Source organism: Salmo salar, chromosome ssa24, assembly GCF_905237065.1.
Source record: "Salmo salar chromosome ssa24, Ssal_v3.1, whole genome shotgun sequence".
Taxonomy (NCBI): Eukaryota; Metazoa; Chordata; class Actinopteri; order Salmoniformes; family Salmonidae; genus Salmo; species Salmo salar.
Window position 1 is genome coordinate 16,267,378 of NC_059465.1, and position 20,792 is coordinate 16,288,169.

At 42.8% G+C, this 20,792-nt stretch overlaps 1 protein-coding gene across 2 annotated transcripts in view; it reads right to left on the reverse strand.

The window, feature by feature from the left end:
- The window catches only part of LOC106584983 (WSC domain-containing protein 2), a 94,503-nt gene that overhangs the window by 8,930 nt on the left and 64,781 nt on the right, over nt 1-20,792 (reverse strand). For both annotated transcript variants that reach the window (XM_014170690.2, XM_014170691.2), the window contains 3 exons: nt 7,760-7,944; nt 4,949-5,070; nt 4,090-4,264 (listed from right to left, as the gene is read on the reverse strand). In XM_014170690.2, coding sequence (XP_014026165.1) covers nt 4,090-4,264; nt 4,949-5,070; nt 7,760-7,944 — 482 coding nt within the window. The remainder of the gene's footprint in view (nt 1-4,089; nt 4,265-4,948; nt 5,071-7,759; nt 7,945-20,792) is intronic.

Consider the following 20,792-nt stretch of genomic DNA (forward strand, 5'->3'; position numbering starts at 1 on the left):
ACGAGGACCAGCTGCCTCCAATTGGAGATCAACCCCCAAAAAAACAACAACATAAAAATAGAAAAAATATAACTAAAACATAGAAATAGAAAACATAGAAAAACACAAAACACCCCCTGTCACGCCCTGACCTACTCTACTATAGAAAAGTACATCTTACTAGGGTCAGGACATGACAATAAGTATTCAGACCCTTTACTCAGTACTTTGTTGAAGCACCTTTGGCAGCGATTCCACTTCGAGTCTTCTTGCTTATGACGTTACAAGCTTGGCACACCTGTATTTGGGGAGTTTCTCCCATTCTTCTCTGCAGATCCTCTCAAGCTCTGTCAGGTTGGATGGGGAGCGTCGCTGCCTAGCAACTTTCAGGTCTCTCCAGAGATATTCGATCCAGGCTCTGGCTGGGCCACTCAAGGACATTCAGAGACTTGTTGGAAGGTGAACCTACACCCGAGTATGAGGTCCTGAGTGGTCTGGAGCAGGTTTTCATCAAGGATCTCTCTCTGTATTTTGCTCCATTCATCTTTCACTCGAGCCTGACTAGTCTCCCAGTCCCTGCCGCTGAAAAAATGCCCCACAGCATGATGCCATGCTTCACTGCAGGGATGGTGCAAAGTTTCCTCCAGATGTTACGCTTGGCATTCAGGCCAAATAGTTCAATGTTGGTTTCATAAAACCAGAGAATCTTGTTTCTCATTGTCTGAAAATCCTTTTGGTGCTGTTTGGCAAACTCCAAGCGTGCTGTCATGTGTCTTTTACTGAGGAGTGGCTTCCGTCTGGCCATTCTACTATAAAGGCCTGATTGGTGGAGTGCTGCAGAGATGGTTATCCTTCTGGAAGGTTCTCCCATCCCCACAGAAGAACTCTGGAGCTCTGTCAGAATGACCATCGGGTCCTTGCTCACCTCCCTGACCAAGGCCCTTCTCCCCCGATTGCTCAGTTTGGCCAGCCGGCCAGCTCTAGGAAGAGTCTTGGTGGTTCCAAACTTCTTCCATTTAAGAATGATGGAGGCCAATGTGTTTTTGGGGTCCTTCAATGCTGCAGACATGTTTTGGTACCCTTCCCCAGAGCTGTGCCTCGACACAATCCTGTCTCAAAGCTCTTCGTACAATTCCTTCGACCTCTAGGCTTGGTTTTTGCTCTAACATGCACTGTCAACTGAAGGACCTGAAGGTGTCTGTGCCCTTCCAAATGATGTCCAATCAATTTAATTTACCACAGGTGGACTCCAATCAAGTTGTAGAAACATCTCAAGGATGATCAATGGAAACAGGATTCACCTGTTTAAAAAATATATATATACATAAAAAATCTAAAAACCTGTTTTCGCTTTGTCATTATGGAGTATTGTATGTAGATTTAAGAGGGGGAAATAATATTTTATCCACTTCAGAATATGGGTTGTAACGTAACAATATGTAGAAAAGGTCAAGGGGTCTGAATACTTTCCGAATGTAGTGGTGTAATAATGTTATATGATGTAATGTTTTATATGTAATGTAAGTGCCTTAATGTATTTGGACCTCAGGAAGAGTCACTGCTGCCTTGGCTAATGGGGACCCCTAACAAATACAAATACAATGACACTCTTGAACTAGAGATTGCTTCATATGTCTGTATATGTGCAGGAACTTGTATCACCCTTGATACAAGTTCCTGCTTAGCAACAGTGTAATGTGATGTACTACAAGGCAAAGGCCTGTGAGTAACATCACTGCGGTGGTGTAAAGTACTTAAGTAAAAATATATTAAAGTAATACTTAAGTAGTTTGTTGGACTTTACTTTACTATTCATATTTTTTGACAACTTTTACTTTTACTTCACTACATTACTAAAGAAAATAATGTATTTTTTACTCCATACATTTTCCCTAACACCCAAAAATACTCGTTACATTTTCAATGCTTAGCAGGACAGGATTTTTTTTTCAAATTCACACACTTGTGTGCTGTCTGGTTTGCTTGATATAAGGAATTTTACATTATTTATACTTTTACTTTTACTGTTGATACTTAAGTATATTTTAGCAATTACATTTACTTGTAATACTTAAGTATGTTTAAAACCAAATACTTTTAGACTTTTACTCAAGTAGTATTTTACTGGATGACTCATTTTTACTTGAGTCTTTACTTTTACTCAAGTATGACAATTGAGTACTTTTTCCACCACTGTGTGACTGCAGGACTTGGTTGGTGTGAGAGCAGCCCTGTGGTGGTTATGATGTTGCAATTCTGGAGACTGTTTAAGGAAGCAAGAGATGTTACAATACGTCAGCTTGTGTTCTGGGACAGCTGTTGATGCACAGGCTTTCGTCATACTGGAGCAGAAAATAAAGTTCACATGAAACATGGCCAGTGATTAAGAAACAAAGAATTGTGTAATTTACATAGCCAATGCATCAATTTTTTAAATATATTTGACTGTTTTTTATTGTATCCTTATATAATATGACTGGTCCAGAACAGTATGTTGTTGTACATTGTTTATTAGAGCCTCTATTTCCAGTTCTGAATGTAAGAAGAGCTGCTGCAGCAGTAGGGCAGCATTGCTCACAGCCTCTCTGGGCATCCATCCACTGAGGTGAGGGAAGCATCCATGGTGATGGTAAAGTGTAGTGTAAAGTGTGGTGTATCGCAGGGCAGCTCTCTAGGCCCTCTACTCTTTTTTTATTTTTACCAATGACCTGCCATGTGTGTCCATGTATGCTGATGATTTAACCATATGCGCATCAGCAACCACAGCTAATGAGTCACTGAAACCCTTAACGAGAGTCTTATCTTTAAAATGGTGTAAAATAGTCATATTTTTGAAAAATTGAAGTAATAGCATATCTAAGGATTTGAATAACGCGCCACAGGATTCAACTGGCTGTTGAGTAGGTGGGACGCAAGCGTCCCACCTAGCCCATAGAGGTTAACAAAGAGTTGCAGTCAGTTTTGGAATGGGTGGCCAGTAATAAACTAACCCTGAAAATCTCTAAAACTAAGAGCATTGTATTTGGTACAAATCATTCCTTAAGTTCAAAACCTCAGCTGAATCTGGTAATGAATGGTGTGACTGTTGAACAAGTTGAGGAGATTAAATAACTTAGTGTTACCTTAGATTGTAAACAGTCATGGTCAAAACATATAGATTCAATGATTGTAAGGATGAGGAGTATCTGTCCGTAATAAAGAGTTGCTCTGCTTTTTTGACACCACACTCCACAAAGCAAGTCCTGCAGGCTCTAGTTTTATCTTATCTTGATTATTGTCCAGTCATATGGTCAAGAGCTGCAAAGAAAGACCTGGCTAAGCTGCAGCTGGCCCAGAACAGAGCGGCACGTCTTGCTCTTCATTGTAATCCGAGGGCTAATATTAATACTATGCATTCCAGTCACTCTTGGCTAAGAGTTGAGGAAATTCCAAATTGTTTGCATAGTTAATTTACACACAGCACTGACACACACACTTACCCCACCAGACATGCCACCAGGAGTCTTTTCACAGTCCCCAGGTCCAGAACAAATTCAAGGAAATGTACAGTATTATACAGAGCCATGAGTGCATGGAACTCCCTTCCATGTTATATAGCGCAAGTGAACAGCAAACCTGGTTCCAAAAAACTAATAAAGCAACACCTCACGGCACAACACCTCTCCCCCATGTGACCTACTTGTTGTGTGTATGTACTTATAGATGCACACACACACTACATGTTAATGTTTTTAAATGTAAATTGTAATGTCTTTTATCTGCAATGTATTTTTTGTTATTTATCGGACCCCAGTAAGACTAGCTGTCACCATTGGTGTCGGCTAATGGGAATCATAATAAATCAAATCAACTGGTGATGGTGTGAAAGCAGTGGGCTAGCTGTTTCACAAGAACACTCTCACCCATGCTCAGAAACACTGTACACAAATGGTTTCCTGTACCACTTCCAGCACTCTGCCATTCTCATCAAAAGCATCAAAACAAATATATGGAAATCCATCCTTTAATATGAATAACATTGGTAATGGTAATTGATGTAGTTAGATCCAGTCACTACAACTAGAGAGGGCTTAGAAGGATGAGGTCAGTGGCAGATAGTGGCTTGTTTACCTTGGACCTGTGTCTGGTACACCACAAAGTACTCGTCATTCCCACAGCTCTCAAACTCCTCGCCATGGCAGCGGTGCAGGCACATGTCCTCATCCTCCATCTCATGGAGGGAGAAGTGGGGGGTGGGGAACCCACAGAGACACCTGTCTCCAGCCAGGACCGCTAGGGATAGCTCCTGGAGGACAGGAAGGAGGGAGCACAGGGACATCAGAGAGAGAAAGATGATGTATACGCATATGATACACACACTCCCACACTGTAAAAAATAATCTAGTTGTTTCAACAAGTTATTATTAAGTAACTAGTTCCACAGCCTTTTTTGGTTTACTCAACTTTTCGGTCCATGTGTTACCTGAACTTAAAATGTTTAGCTGTAACTTGAGAAAACTTAGGCAAAAACTCAGTAAATGTAAAATGGTGTGTTTGCTCAACTTGTCTCACATGTTCATTCAACTATAAGGCTGTGGAACTGGTTACAGACACACACACACACACACACACACACACACACACACACACACACACACACACACACACACACACACACACACACACACACACACACACACACACACACACACACACACACACACACACACAGTGCTTTTAACATACAATGTTTTCAACTTAAATATTTGACACACATTGACATCACATTGGCGTCTTACATCAGCACTTACTTAATAATGAATAGTTGAAACAACTCAATTTCTTTTACAGTGGAAGCATGTGCAGGCACACATACACATGACATGTACGCACACATGCACATAACACAAATACACCTGCTCTCACTCAAACAGTACCAAGCAAACAGACATCACAATCTCACACATCACAATATGTACATTTCCCTTACCTTCTCCGTGCACATGTCCACACACTTCTCCACTGACATGTTCTGGATGACAGCGCTGATGGGCAGGGCCAGGGTGATGTTGTCAGGCCTGTGGAAGCACCCCTTAAAGATGGCACTCCCATCTGAACCAAGGACAAACACAACATACTAGATTAGTATCAATCACTAACACATTTTCATGTGTGTTCTGACTGAACAAAGCTTTCAGTTTGACCCCTATAGTACATTTTACATCTTACATTTGAGTAATTTAGCAGACGCTCTTATCCAGAGCGACTTACAGTAGTGAATGCATACATTTCATACATTTTTTTCTCCGTACTGGTCCCCCGTATCCACTGACCCCTCCCTTGGCCTCACTAGGAACCTAACAGCAAATAACAGGCCCAGCCATACTGTAGAACAGCAAATAACAGGCCCAACCGTACTGTAGAACAGCAAATAACAGGCCCAGCCGTACTGTAGAACAGCAAATAACAGGCCCAGCCATACTGTTGAACAACAAATAACAGGCCCAGCCATACTGTTGAACAACAAATAACAGGCCCAGCCATACTGTAGAACAGCAAATAACAGGCCCAGCCATACTGTAGAACAACAAATAACAGGCCCAGCCATACCGTAGAACAGCAAATAACAGGCCCAGCAAATAACAGGCACATTGACACTCTCGCTCGCTCTCTCTGTCTCTCAGTTCAGCTATTCTCTGTCAATAAGACCATCTTCCTCTATCTTCTCCGCCTGTCGTCTCACAAAAGACACCCTTTCCTTTTTTGATAATGAAATGTTTCATTGGAGCTTCCTCGGCTAGCGTGTCACTTAACTATTGTCACGATTCCCACCGACGGTGGCGCCCCCTCCTGCTCGGGTGGCGCTCGGCGGTCGTCGTCACTGGCCTATTAGCTACCACTGATTCCCTTTTTTGGTTTTCCCTTTTTTTGGTTTTGTGCACCTGTGTTTAGTTTGGGTAATTAGCGGGGCTATTTCATTTAGCTGGTCCGCTTCCGTGTTGTGCGGGATTATTTCGCTACTGACGGCTCATGTTCGTGTTGGCGCTGTTTTACGCCGTGTGTGTTTTCTCCCGTGTGTTTGGGAATATTTGTTTTGTGTGTGAGTGTACACTAAATACGCCACTACCCTGTGCTCGCTGCTTCCTGTGTCTCATTCCTTCACCACGACTACCAAGCCATTACAACTATATAAATTATCAGCTCAGGGCCCAAGAACTAGAGCACCTTTCTAACTGTATTAGGTCTGTGTGTCTGACTCATCATGGTAAAATATCATAGATGCAAATATTAAGCTGCATGAAGTGCATGTATGTTAGCCTAGGTCTAATGTGTGGGGAGACTACACATGATCTTTCTGATTTAGTATTACAAATAGGTATATAAAGATAGGGGAAAGGGACATGATAACGGGAAAGGAAAGGGTGAAAGAGAGGTAGGAGTTTTTACTCAGAAAACTGGGTCTTATGTCTCTACAAACGTTCTGCTGCTGATCAGAGGGGAAAATGGGAGGCTGCACTGTTTCCCAGGCAACCTGATGATAACAGTCTGCAGTGCAGAGGACAACAGAGGGCAAAACATTCTCCCATTCATTTCCTCTTTTGAAGCATGCAGCAGGGTTCTTGTCACATGATTACTGCGATCAGGGTCAGAGGTGTCAGAGCATGCTCAAACACATTTGAAAAAGAGCAATGCTCAGCCATCTGGAATATGCATGCTTCCGCAAACAGGAAAAAAGGAGAAATAACAACAATTACAGGACAGTGTTGTTATTTTAACCCTGAATATAAACAAACTTGGAGCCTTTGCCAATAGATATATTACCATAGACTGTGGATTGGTGTCTATGTGCTTATCGTTTAAGAGACCTAGGAGATAGTAGAAGTGGGGGAGGAGGAACATTTTGAGAGGGAGTAAAAGGAGAGGGAGGAGGTGCACACTACCCTGTTGCCTCTGAACATCCTATCACACTTAACTACCTGTCCCACCCATAGACATTAAAATCATAGTGATAACGCGGACATCATCCATGTATTCCTGTGGAAAACTCCTGATGGTGTATGAAGCCGGAAGTATTTGAATTTGAAGTGTGCTATATTGCTGAATGGGCCTGAATGGCACCAAAAAAAATCGCTAAGGATCATGTGGTCGTTTTCATCCTGCCTGAGAGAGTCAACCGGAAGCCTCCTCGTAGCCTGCCGGCCCGTGATTGGTCTATGTCAGCACGTGGTCCTGTGTGACGATAAATGTAGTAGCATTTAATGAAATATCTAGATTTGTATTAAACTTTAAAATAATTCACTGTGGGGATCAAACTTGATAATTTTAGAGTCCAACACGGCTGTCTTGATTTTTTTGATTTAGCCCTTTGGCGATCGTAGGCTTTCTAGGGCAGACCAGGGTTTTTGTTCTCACAAAACGAGAGCCGTGTTAAAGTGAAAAACACGTCTCGCTGGGCTAGGTAGCACAGCTCTTTGGGGGAAAAGTAAACAACTAAACCGGGTTGCACCCGACCCTGGCAAAAGTATTCACCGTCAAAACCACCAAAAACTAAATATTTTATTAGCATAATTTATTAGCATTGATTGCAAAACAGTGCCAGGGACCTATAATGGTTTTTTTGCATTTTAGCCTATAATATGAGGTAGAAGTCAGTCATGTTGAAAGAGAACAGCACTGTGGTATGATTGCCTGGCTGCTCCTATCAGTACCCCTCTGTGTGTCATTGTGTGGGGTGCACCATGCCCCCTTAGTGGAGTACCCATGCCCAGGTGGAGTGTGGTGATAGGTGGTTAAAGCTCACAGTGGCGCGCTGACTCCTGGCTCAGCTCCAGTCTGTAGATGGACAGGCGATTGGCCCCTCCACACAGGTTGCCCTTGTCGCCCTTACATTGCATGATGCATTCACTCTCAGAGGTGTTGGGGGCCTGAATCTTGTGGCCACAGTAGCACTCTGCCCCAAACTCTAGGCCTGAATACAGGTATCCCCTGGTGAAAGGAAAACAGAGGGGGTTAACATGTTAATATCATCAATAATGGGGGGGATCACGTGCCCCTTGAACAAGGTGGCCGCATGAACTGACAGCTCCCCTCAAGTAATTTCCAATTCTTATTCTTACCTTCACTTCAAGTTAACCTGTTAGGGCTAGGGGGCAGTATTGACACGGCCGGATAAAAAACGTACCCGATTTAACCTGGTTACTACTCCTGCCCAGTAACGAGAATATGCATATAATTATTGGCTTTGGATAGAAAACACCCTAAAGTTTCTAAAACTGTTTGAATGGTGTCTGTGAGTATAACAGAACTCATATGGCAGGCCAAAACCTGAGAAGATTCAATGCAGGAAGTGGCCTGTCTGACAAATTGTGATTCATCTTGGCTCTTTTTATTGAAGACTGAGGATCTTTGCAATAACGTGACACTTCCTACGGCTCCCATAGGCTCTCAGAGCCCGGGAAAAAGCTGAACGATATCGAGGCAGGCTCTGGCTGAAACACATTATCGCTTTTGGCAAGTGGCCGATCAGAGTACTATGGGCTTAGGCGCGTGCCCGAGTCGACCAAATGCTTTATTTTCTTTCGTCTGTTTACCTAAACGCAGATTCCCGGTCGGAATATTATCGTTTTTTTATGAGAAAAATGGCATAAAAATTGATTTTAAACAGCGGTTGACATGCTTCTAAGTACGGTAATGGAATATTTAGAATTTTTTTGTCACAAATTGCGCCATGCTCGTCACCCTTATTTACCCTTTTGGATAGTGTCTTGAACGCACTAACAAAACGCCGCTGTTTGGATATAACTATGGATTATTTTGAACCAAACCAACATTTGTTATTGAAGTAGAAGTCCTGGGAGTGCATTCTGACGAAGACAGCAAAGGTAATAACATTTTTCTTATAGTAAATCTGACTTTGATGAGTGCTAAACTTGCTGGGTGTCTAAATAGCTAGCCCTGTGATGCCGGGCTATCTACTGAGAATATTGCAAAATGTGGTTTCACCGAAAAGCTATTTTAAAATCGGACATATCGAGTGCATAGAGGAGTTCTGTATCTATAATTCTTAAAATAATTGTTATGCTTTTTGTGAACGTTTATCGTGAGTAATTTAGTAAATTCACCGGCAGTGTTCGGTGGGAATGCTAGTCACATGCTAGTCACATGCTAATGTAAAAAGCTGGTTTTTGATATAAATATGAACTTGATTGAACAAAACATGCATGTATTGCATAACATAATGTCCTAGGGTTGTCATCTGATGAAGATCATCAAAGGTTAGTGCTACATTTAGCTGTGGTTTGGGTTTATGTGACATTATATGCTAGCTTGAAAAATGGGTGTCTGATTATTTCTGGCTGGGTACTCTGCTGACATAATCTAATGTTTTGCTTTAGTTGTAAAGCCTTTTTGAAATCGGACAGTGTGGTTAGATTAACGAGAGTCTTATCTTTAAAATGGTGTAAAATAGTCATATGTTTGAAAAATTGAAGTTTTTGCATTTTTGAGGAATTTGAATAACGCGCCACGGGATTACACTGGCTGTTGAGTAGGCATCCCACCTAGCCCATAGAGGTTAACGAGAGTCTTGTCTTTAAAATGGTGATACCCCCTGTCCGGGGGTATCATCGGATGTGGCCACAGTGTCTCCTGACCCCTCCTGTCTCAGCCTCCAGTATTTATGCTGCAGTAGTTTATGTGTCGGGGGGCTAGGGTCAGTCTGTTATATCTGGAGTATTTCTCCTGTCTTATCCGGTGTCCTGTGTGAACTCAAGTATGCTCTCTCTAATTCTCTCTTTCTTTCTCTCTTTCTTTCTTTCACTCTCTCGAACCTGAGCCCTAGGACCATGCCTCAGGACTACCTGGCATGATGACTCCTTGCTGTCCCCAGTCCACCTGGCCGTGCTGCTGCTCCAGTTTCAACTGTTCTGCCTGCGGCTATGGAACACTGACCTGTTCACCGGACGTGCTACCTGTCCCAGACCTGCTGTTTTCAACTCTCTAGAGGCAGCAGGAGCAGTAGAGATACTCTCAATGATCGGCTACGAAAAGCCAACTGACATTTACTCCTGAGGTGCTGACTTGTTGCACCCTCGACAACTACTGTGATTATTATTATTTGACCATGCTGGTCATTTATGAACATCTGAACATCTTGGCCATGTTCTGTTATAATCTCCACCCGGCACAGCCAGAAGAGGACTGGCCACCCCTCATAGCCTGGTTCCTCTCTAGGTTTCTTAGTAGGTTTTGGCCTTTCTAGGGAGTTTTTCCTAGCCACCGTGCTTCTACACCTACATTGCTTGCTGTTTGGGGTTTTAGGCTGGGTTTCTGTACAGCACTTTGATATATCAGCTGATGTAAGAAGGGCTATATAAATAAATTTGATTTTATTTGATTTGAGGAAGACCAAGAACAAGGAGAGTAATCTCTAATGAAATTCGGGCGACTGTGGTGGACCATATGGTTAACCATGGTTTGACTTTGAGAGATGCTGTGTAGAGAGTGCAGCCCAATCTGAGCCGCTTCACCGTAGCATCCATCATCCAGACGTTCCAAAATGAGAATAGGTATGCACTGCAGACATTGAACCTATCTACTACTTTTACTACTTGTCAGTAGTACAACATAAAGCACAGCATGGGGAAACAGAGTAAATGTTTCATGTATTACTGTATGTATAAAATTGGGAGCTATACTACTTTGTAACATGTTTATCTTGTATACTGAACTACTGCAGTGTTTACTGTACTGTATGCTATTTTGTTTTTGTTCAACTGAAAGATGGTAACCACATGGTGGTAGAACGCGTCCATTTACAGACAAACAGGAGGCTGCCATTGTGCAAATGGTAGTTGAAAATAATGTCAACAACAGATTATTGAAAACCCTACCATCTTCCATGATTTTGATTGCTGTGTTTCATTTTGCAAGAATTCTGTGGGGTTTGGGGGAATTGGCTAACGGTTTAGTGTTTTGTGTTTAGAGTACCTGAAACGGTTCAGCAAACGTGTGTTAACAATTGGGAAAAACTGTAACTTATTTCCGGATATCTTCGGACCTACCCACAATTAACTTTTCTCAACATCATATGGAGGATCTACTCTGTGCTACTGAGTTTGTATGCCAGCTCGGTAGCTAGCTCAAGCTGGCTAACGTTAGCCACACCTCATGCTCTTCACAGACTTTGTGGTTGTGTGATCTAGTGGGAACCCGTTAGCACTGCAGACTCTGGTGCCTTCTTGCCGTGGGCTCAAAAGAAAAGAGAAAATTGTGTCCTTTTTGTTTTGTCAACTGCTCAGTATGTTCTTTCTGAAGTAGGCTATGGACATTTTGTAACTTTTTCCACCTTTGCTTAGTGCTAGTGCGCTAGCTGACTGACATCTGGAATCTATCTATTTTGGATAAGAGCAAATGTTATTTGGATAAATAGCTTATGTTAGCTGGCTGGCTAGCTTGCTAAGTTAAATGCATGTAGCTAACATTATTTTATGTTTGGTTAGATGGTGTTATGTACACTACCAGTCAGTTTGGCGTTTTAGGCTGGGTTTCTGTACAGCACTTTGAGATATCAGCTGATGTAAGAAGGGCTATATAAATACATTTTATTTGATTTGAATAGCAGCGGAAAAAGCCTCAGAGAAACAACTAGCTTCAGAAAAAGCTAGTGCCATTAGCCAGGAGCATGAGGACTGTCCCTTCCCGAGGCCCAACAACTGCCAACCTCATCCTCTGTCGAAGACATCCTTTCTGAGCTGTGATAGGGGACAAAGTGACAACCCTGGGGATTGCCTTGCCTGACATCAACAACAAGATAGCCATCAACGTGGGGCGCCTGGATGAGCCAGAGTGGGGAATACAGTCATTGGAAAACTCAATGGCAGATGCAGTGAAAACAATATCATATGCTGAAAAGGAAACAGAGCATCTGGAAGAGAAAACAGAGGACCTGGAAAATAGGGGGTGAAGGAATAACTGTGTTCTAATAACCCTGTCCGAAAAAGAAGAGGGAAACATGTCACTGATCCGCTACCTACAACATAACCCCCCAGAGTGGCTCCACCTGTCCACCAACAGGCCCATAGAACTGGAGAGAGCTCACCGAGCACTGAGGCCCCCACCAGCAGCCAGACAACCACCGCGCCCAATCGCCATACGTTTCCTGAGATTTCACTGACAACGAATGAGTGCTACAGGTGGTGAAAATCAACGCCATTACAGTGTAAAACGCTAAACTCACCTTGCACCAAGACCTGTCAGCTGGAATACGTCGAAAGCGCTGAGAGTTTGACGAGGTGAAGAAACACTTCAATAACCAAGGCCTCTTCAGGGGATTGAAATACCCAAACGAGTTCAGGATTCTTCACCAATGAGCCCTGTCACACTTCAAAACTCCCGAAGAGGCAAATTGTCACGAATCCCACCGAAGGTGGCTCCCCTGCCTGCTCGGGCGGCGCTCGGCGGTCGTCGTCACCGACCTACTAGCCGCCGCTGATCCCTTTTTCCTTTTCGTTTGATATGTCTTATTGTTTGCACCTGTTCCTCATTTGGTCTTTTGATTTTGGTTATTTAAGCCTGGTTAGCCCGCCCAGTGTTGTGCGGGATTATTTTAGCGTCAGGTTGTGTTTTTGTAGTTGGATGTGCTGGCAATTTACTACTGTAATATTGTATGCATGCTGTGCACCTGTTTTGGGCACTTGGCATTTTTTCCACGCCGTTTGTGTTGGCGTCGATCGTGTTGTGTTTTTATTTAAATAAACACAAAGTTCCGTACCTCTGCTCTCTGCGCCTGACTCCTACCACCACTCCTAGCAACCGTCTGACACAAATAGGTTTTTGAAGGACAATCCTGGCCACCGAGAAACGGACCAATGACTAAAAGTGATTACTGTTATTACTATTGGAGGTGAGACAACATATCTGCCATCCAATAACCCAGCCGCCCCGCGAAATGTAATTATAGCCGTCTATTTATTATTTTTTGGGGCTGCGTGAGCGATAGGCCCTATAGCCTGACCTAGACCTGCTAAAGATTTTGCCTACTTTTATTTCCACATTTTTAGCCCCTTTTTCGATCTTGTTTCATCACTGCAACTCCCCAAAGAGCTCGGGAGGCGAAGGTCGAGTCATGCGTCTTCCGAAACATGACCCGCCAAGCCACGCTTCTTAACACCCGCCCGCTTAACCCGGAAGCCAGCCGCACCAATGTGTCGGAGGAAACACCGTTCAACTGATGACTGTAGTCAGCATGCTGGCACCCGGCCCGCCACAAGGAGTCGCTAGAGCGCGATGAGCCAAGTAAAGCCCTCCCGGCCATACCATCCCTTAACCCACGCGAAGCTGGGCCAAATGTGCGCCACCCTATGGGACTCCCGATCAAGGCCGGTTGTGATACAGCTGCTTGGGAGGCGACTTACTTCCCCTTTTATGTCAAGTGAGAAAATTCACCATTTACAGGATGTTATCTTGTTTGTAGAACATATAGGCTATTTGGCAGACAAAGTGATCAGACACTGTGTGAATTCAATATTTGGCCTATAGCTTACTTTTTAATTTAAAGTCGACGGGACTGTAGTGGAGAAGGTTGAAAGTTTTAAGTTCCTCGGTGTACACATCACGGACAAACTGAATTGGTCCACCCACACAGACAGCGTGGTGAAGAAGGCGCAACATCGCCTCTTCAACCTCAGGAGGCTGAAGAAATTTGGCTTGTCACCAAAAACACTCACAAACTTTTACAGATGCACAATCGAGAGCATCCTGTCGGGCTGTATCACCGCCTGTTACGGCAACTGCTCCGCCCACAACCGTAAGGCTCTCCAGAGGGTAGTGAGGTCTGCACAAGGCATCACCGGGGGCAAACTACCTGCCCTCCAGGACACCTACACCACCTGATGTCACAGGAAGGCCAAAAGGATCATCAAGGACAACAACCACCCGAGCCACTGCCTGTTCACCCCGCTATCATCCAGAAGGCGAGGTCAGTACAGGTGCATCAAAGCTGGGACCGAGAGACTGAAAAACAGCTTCTATCTCAAGGCCATCAGACTGTTAAACAGCCATCACTAACATTGAGTGGCTGCTGCCAACATACAGACTCAATCTCTAGCCACTTTAATAATTAATAATTGGATGTAATAAATGTATCACTAGTCACTTAAACAATGCCACTTTATATAATCTTTACATACCATACATTACTCATCTCATATGTATACACTGTACTCTGTACCATCTACTGCATCTTGCCTATGCTGTTCGGCCATCGCTCATCCATATATTTATATGTACATATTCTTAATCATTCCTTTACACTTGTGTGTATAAGGTATTTGTTGTGAAATTGTTAGATTACGTGTTAGATATTACTGTACGGTCGGAACTAGAAGCACAAGCATTTCGCTACACTCGCATTAACATCTGCTAACCATGTGTATGCAACCAATAAAATTTAATTTCATTTCATTTGTACAATTGGACCCATAGCACTTTCGAATGGCTAGATGTTCTTTACCATTCGGCCATCAGATTTGCCACCAATGCACCTTATAGGACACATCACTGCACTCTATACTCCTCTGTAAACTGGTCATCTCTGTATACCCATCGCAAGACCTACTGGTTGATGCTTGTTTTTAAAACCCTCTTAGGCCTCACTCCCCCTATCTGAGATACCTACTGCAGCCCTCATCCTCCACATACAATACCCGTTCTGCCAGTCACATTCTGTTAAAGGTCCCCAAAGCACTCACATCCCTGGGTCACTCCTCTTTTCAGTTCGCTGCAGCTAGCGACTGGAACGAGCTGCAAAAAACACTCAAACAGGACCGTTTTATCCACATCTCTTCATTCAAAGACTCAATCATGGACACTCTTACTGACTGTTGTGGCTGCTTTGCGTGACGTATTGTTATCTCTACCCTCTTGCCCTTTGTGCTGTTGTCTGTGCCCAATAATGTTTGTACCATATTTTGTGCTTCTACCATGTTGTGCTGCTGCCATGTTGTGTCGCTACCATGTTGTTGTCATGTGTTGCTACCATGCTGTGTTTTCATGTGTTGCTGCCATGCTATGTTGTTGTTTGAGGTCTCTCTTTATGTAGTGATGTGTGTTTTATCCTATATTTTTGTCCTATATTTTTTTATTTATTGTAATTCTCCGTCCCCGCAGGAGGCCTTTTGCCTTCTGGAAGGCCATCATTGTAAATAAGAAGTTTTTCTTAGCTGACTTGCCTAGGTATAATAAAAATAACTTTCAGATCACGCCTTTGTCCGCCTTCGCTTTGACCTCTGTAAAAACATCCCGAGGTCAAAGACCTGGAAATTCAACACCTCCATGTTATGAAACAACGCATTCCATTCATTGGTCACTAAATGGATAGACAACTACTGTACTCACAAGACAAGAAAGACTCTCCTGTTTCTCCGGCCACAATGTGGGTCGCTGCCAAAGCCACACTAAGAGGTCAGTGCCACCTGGAGTCAACCTAAAGCAGCCAAAGTCAACCTAACAGTGTTGCTTGTCCTTCCGGCCCATAAGCTTGCTGGATTTCGACTACAGCATAATTACCAAATTGCTCGCCAAAGACTAAACACTCCTCTTTCCAAAATAACAAAAAAGTACCAAACTAGATTTACTAGAGACAGATAGTCTTCTGATTACTTTCGCCATCTTTTTGATATTATAGATCAAGTAAACGCACAGAAGACCCCTGTCCTGCTGGCTTCACTGGATGCTGAGATTGCGTTCAACAGGATGGAGTGGAGCTTTCTGTTCTCAGTCTTAGAAAAGTTCAATATGGACCCAAACTTTATTAAAGGATGCTCGCTGTCCCCTCTGCTCTACGTATTGGGGGTGGAGCCTTTGGTGGAGTTGATAAGGAGCAATCCAAGTATTATGGGTGTTTATGCAGGCGGCCTTCAGCACAAGATTTCACTCCACGCGGAGGATGTCTTGCTCTACATATCGCACATCCTGAGAAATCAAGAGGACAAGTACATTAGAGTGTCTAGTTTGAGAAACAGACGCCTCACAAGTCCTCAACTGGCAGCTTCATTAAATAGTACCTGCAAAACACCAGTCTCAACATCAACAGTGAAGAGGCAACTCCGGGATGCTGGCCTTCTAGGCATCTTAATCTTTTATTTTTATTGGCCAGTCTGAGATATGGCTTTTTCTTTAAATATACTATTTAATAAAGCTGACAGTTGAGGACTTGTGAGGCGTCTGTTTCTCAAACTAGACACTCTAATGTACTTGTCCTCTTGCTCAGTTGGGCACCAGTGCCTCCCACTCCTCTTTCTATTCTGGTTAGAGCCAGTTTGCACTTTTCTGTGAAGGGAGTAGTACACAGCGTTGTACAAGATCTTCAGTTTCCTGGCAATTTCTCGCATGGAATAGCCTTCATTTCTCAGAACAAGAATAGACTGATGAGTTTCAGAAGAAAATTTGTTTCTTGCCATTTTGAGCCTGTAATCGAACCCACAAATGCTGACGCTCCAGATATTCAACTGGTCTAAAGAAGGCCAATTTTATTGATTCTTTAATCAGCACAACAGTTTTCAGCTGTGCTAACATAATTGCAAAAGGGTTTTCTAATGATCAATTAGCCTTTTAAAATGATAAACTTGGATTAGCTAACACAATGTGCCATTGGAACACAGGTGTGATGGTTGCTGATAATGGGCCTCTGTACGCCTATGTAGATATTCCATAAAAAAATCAGCCGTTTCCAGCTACAACAGTCATTTACATTTACATTAACAATGTCTACACTGTATTTCTGATCAACTTGATGTTATTTTAATGGACAAAAAACTACTTTTCTTTTTTTTAAAACAAGGACATTTCGAAGTGACGACAAACCCTTGAACGGTAGTGTAATGTATATGCATGTGTTTTGGAGTTGTAGAGAGATTACCAGATTTTTGCAATCTATACATACTGTACTGTACTTCTGCACACAAAATATTAGATGTACAGTTTGATATCACCCTGTGTCTCTATCTTCAGAATGCTCAGCAGGAATTTGTTCTGGATCCAGACATAGAAAATGTGTTTATGACTATCACATACTTTGATAAAAAATGTATTATCTACTGTGATCTTCTAATTCCTCTCCTACATTTAAAATGTGGATTGACCCGATTGTTAATTTTCTTCCTCTTTAAAAGCTCACTTATGACCTCTGCAAGAGACAGCCCAGGTCTAATGGACTCTGGTCTCCACTATTCAACTATATTTCAAACTGGACAGAGTGAATGGGGTGATTAAGGAAATGTGTGTATATACAGTACATGTTGTGTAAGGTGCTGTAAAACTAATTATCTGCTTGTTGTCTCAGCCAAAGCTGGAAATAGCTAACATGATCACAGATAGTGTTGCTGCAAATGTGATGTTTAATTATTTTTATTTTTTTATATTTGTCTGCCACATATGTGGAATGTGTTTTGTTTGTTGATTGAAAAATTAGAGAACTTAATAAAACTATATCATCAATAATAACAGAGAGGCTCTGTGTCACACAATAATATTCTGCATTGCTTGCAACATGATAAGAAATAAAAATGTTCCTACAGCAGCAATACTCTCAGGGCTTCTAGTACTGCCTGACAAACTGTAACCATCTTGTCTCACCAACTGCAGTCTGCAATATCTGACCAGAGGTAAGTGGTCTTGTATTTCAGAACTCGATTATGCATGCAGTAGCAAGACACACGTCAGCCTCTCTCTCAGCAGCTCTCTCTGCAGTCAGTCCAGTAATAGGGTGATTGACTCATAGACAGTCAGCTGGGTAACTAGCAGTATCCTCACTCGCCCTCTTCAAGATGAAGTGAGCCCTCTGGGTGGACAAGGGTGGGACCAGAGAGAGATTGCATGCATTAATACTACACCAAGACACCAGAGCTTTTTAAAGAAATACATTTTCCAGGGTGATGCTGATTACGAAGTCCATGCAGAGTACAATATTCTGGAAGGCTCTATCCATCAAACACACATGGCCTGTATACTCCTTGGGGTACAGTAACCTGGCAGTGGCACATGAGAGATGCATACTTGAGTCCTCTGAGTTCTTTAGAATGCCAATAGATGACCAACACTACACAGCCTTTACACAAAAAATGCTGGGTTTGTTAGGATGACCTAACTGCTGGGTTGCAGACATTGGGTCACTTAATTTGGTTGTTTTATTTTAAATCAGCAAAGTTGGATTGTTGATGTTGGAGTATTGTTACTGAGTTATTGCGATATGGCCCAGCGGGTCAGATCAGAAGACCGGAGGGGTGGCTTAGTAGGGGCGTGGCTTTCAGATAGTTCTTTTTGGCCACCAGTGAGAGTAAACGTAATTCTGGTTAATCTGTTCTGTTGTATTGTTATCACATGTTAAGGTTGAACACTGAAACCTTTGTAGCTTTAATGAAGCTTACTCACGTGTATGAGTTCCTCAAGAGCCTATGCATTTCCCAGTGTTGGGATAGTTACCACTTTGTTACAACATGTAAAAAAAAAATAGTTTGTACTCTTATTCACTAAAGAAGTGATACATCCTAGACGTCGAGTTATCAGCAGCAGCTGTAAACGTGGGCTAGGAAAGGACGGACAATCTCTTCAGAAAGACAGGGTACTACAACATATACATTCTACCACATGACGACGGTACTACAACGTAACCGTTCTACCACAAGACATATTGTTCAAAGGACAAGGGAGATCTCTGCTGGGCAACCCAACCTTCCATCTTCGACCAATCTATCGAAGCGCAGATCAGAGTAAATATTTCTTGCATTTTCCATTTCCAAATGGGCGGTTATTTAGAATGCATAACATTCTGTATTTACGATAGCATAGCTTCATAAGGTCCGATAGAGACCCAATCCTTTTGTTCCTCAGTCTTCCCGTGCTTTCATTCAAACCCAACCCCCTTTCTTTGTGTAACCAGCCGTCATATCGGTGCCGTCCGCTAGGGTCGTTTTCTTGTAAGACATAATTTGTAATCAATGTATGATCCATCCTGTGTACAGTATATGTAATTCTGTGTGATTATTTAGGTGTTTAGTAAATAAATAGTTAAACCAAATTTTGTATTGCTGATTCAACTGGTTAGCCAGGGTTTGTGAAGATAACCAAGAATTTTACGACGTTCAGATGAGACTGAATAAGGTGATGATTGATGCTGCTATTGATATAAAAGATTACCAGGTCTTTAAGAGTTTATTCGGAAGACAACAGCTCTATAAACCTTCTTCCGTGGTGCCCTAACTTCCTAGGTAATTACATTTACATGATTAGTTTAATCAGTTTAATCAGGTAATATTAATTACAGATAATTGATTTGATAAAATAGAATGTCATATATCACTTAATCCATAGCAAAGACATGACACTGTTAGTGAGCTTTTCTCCTTTGTCAAGATAATCCATCCACCTGACAGGTGTGGCATATCAAGGAGCTGATTAAACAGCATGATCATTACACATGTGCACCTTATGCTGGGGACAATAAAAGGCCACTCTAAAATGTGCAGTTTTGTCACACAAAACAATTTGGAATTTGGCAGTACGTCCAACTGGCCTCCCAAACGCAGACCATGTGTAACCATGCCAGCCCAGGACCTCCACATCTGGCATCTTCACCTGTGGGATCGTCTGAGACCAGCACAACCAAAGAATTTCTGCACAAACTGTCAGAAACCATCTTAGGGAAGCTCATCTGCGTGCTCGTCATTCTCACCAGGGACTGTAGTTGGGCGTTGTAACCAACATCAGTGGGCAAATGCTCACCTTCAATGGCCATTGGCACGCTGGAGAAGTGTGGTCTTCACGGATGAATCCCGGTTTCAACTGTACCAGGCAGATCACAGTCAGCGTGTATGGTGTCGTGTGGGCAAGCGGTTTGCTGATGTCAACATTGTGAACAGAGTGCCCCATGGTGAAGGTGGGGTTATGGTATGGGCAGGCATAAGCTACGGACAACGAACGTAATTACATTTTATTGATGGCAATTTGAATGCACAGAGATACCAAGGTGAGATCCTGAGGCCCATTGTTGTGCCATTCACCCACCGCCATCACCTTATGTTTCAGCATAATAATGCACGGCCCAATACCGCAAGGATCTGTACACAATTCCTGGAACTGAAAATGTCCCAGTTCTTCCATGGCCTGCATACTCACCAGACATGTCACCAATTGAGCATGTTTGGGATGCTCTGGATTGTATAACAGCATGTTCCAGTTCCCACCAAAACCAGCAACTTCGCACAGCCATTGAAGAGGAGTGGGACAGCATTCCGCAGGCCACAATCAACAGCCTGATCAACTGTATGCGAAGGAGATGTGTCGCACGGCAGGAATGGTGGTCACACCAGATACCGACTGGTTTTATGACCCACGGCCCTACCTTTCTTTTTAAGGTATCTGTGACCAAAAGATGCATATCTGTATTCTGAGTCATATGAAATCCATAGGTTAGGGCCTAATTTATTTATTTTAATTGACTGATTTCTTCATATGAACTGTAACTCAGTAAAATCTTTGAAATTGTTACATGTTGTGTTTATATATTTTTTCAGTGTAAATAATATATATTTTTTAATTCTCATTTTTCAGGGGGTGCCGCAGCACCCTTAGCACCTCTACGTCCCACAGCTATGGATTTGTCTGCATATGAGCAGCCTGCTCTGGGAGGGGTTGGAGGACAGAGAAAGAGAGAGGAGCAGAAGAGGAAGATGAAAACATGCTCTCTACTTCTCCTCTCTCTTCTCTCGTTGTCCTCCTCTCATTGTCCTCCTCTCTTTCTCTAGTAATGGAATGCATTGGGCTGAGCCATTGGGAGA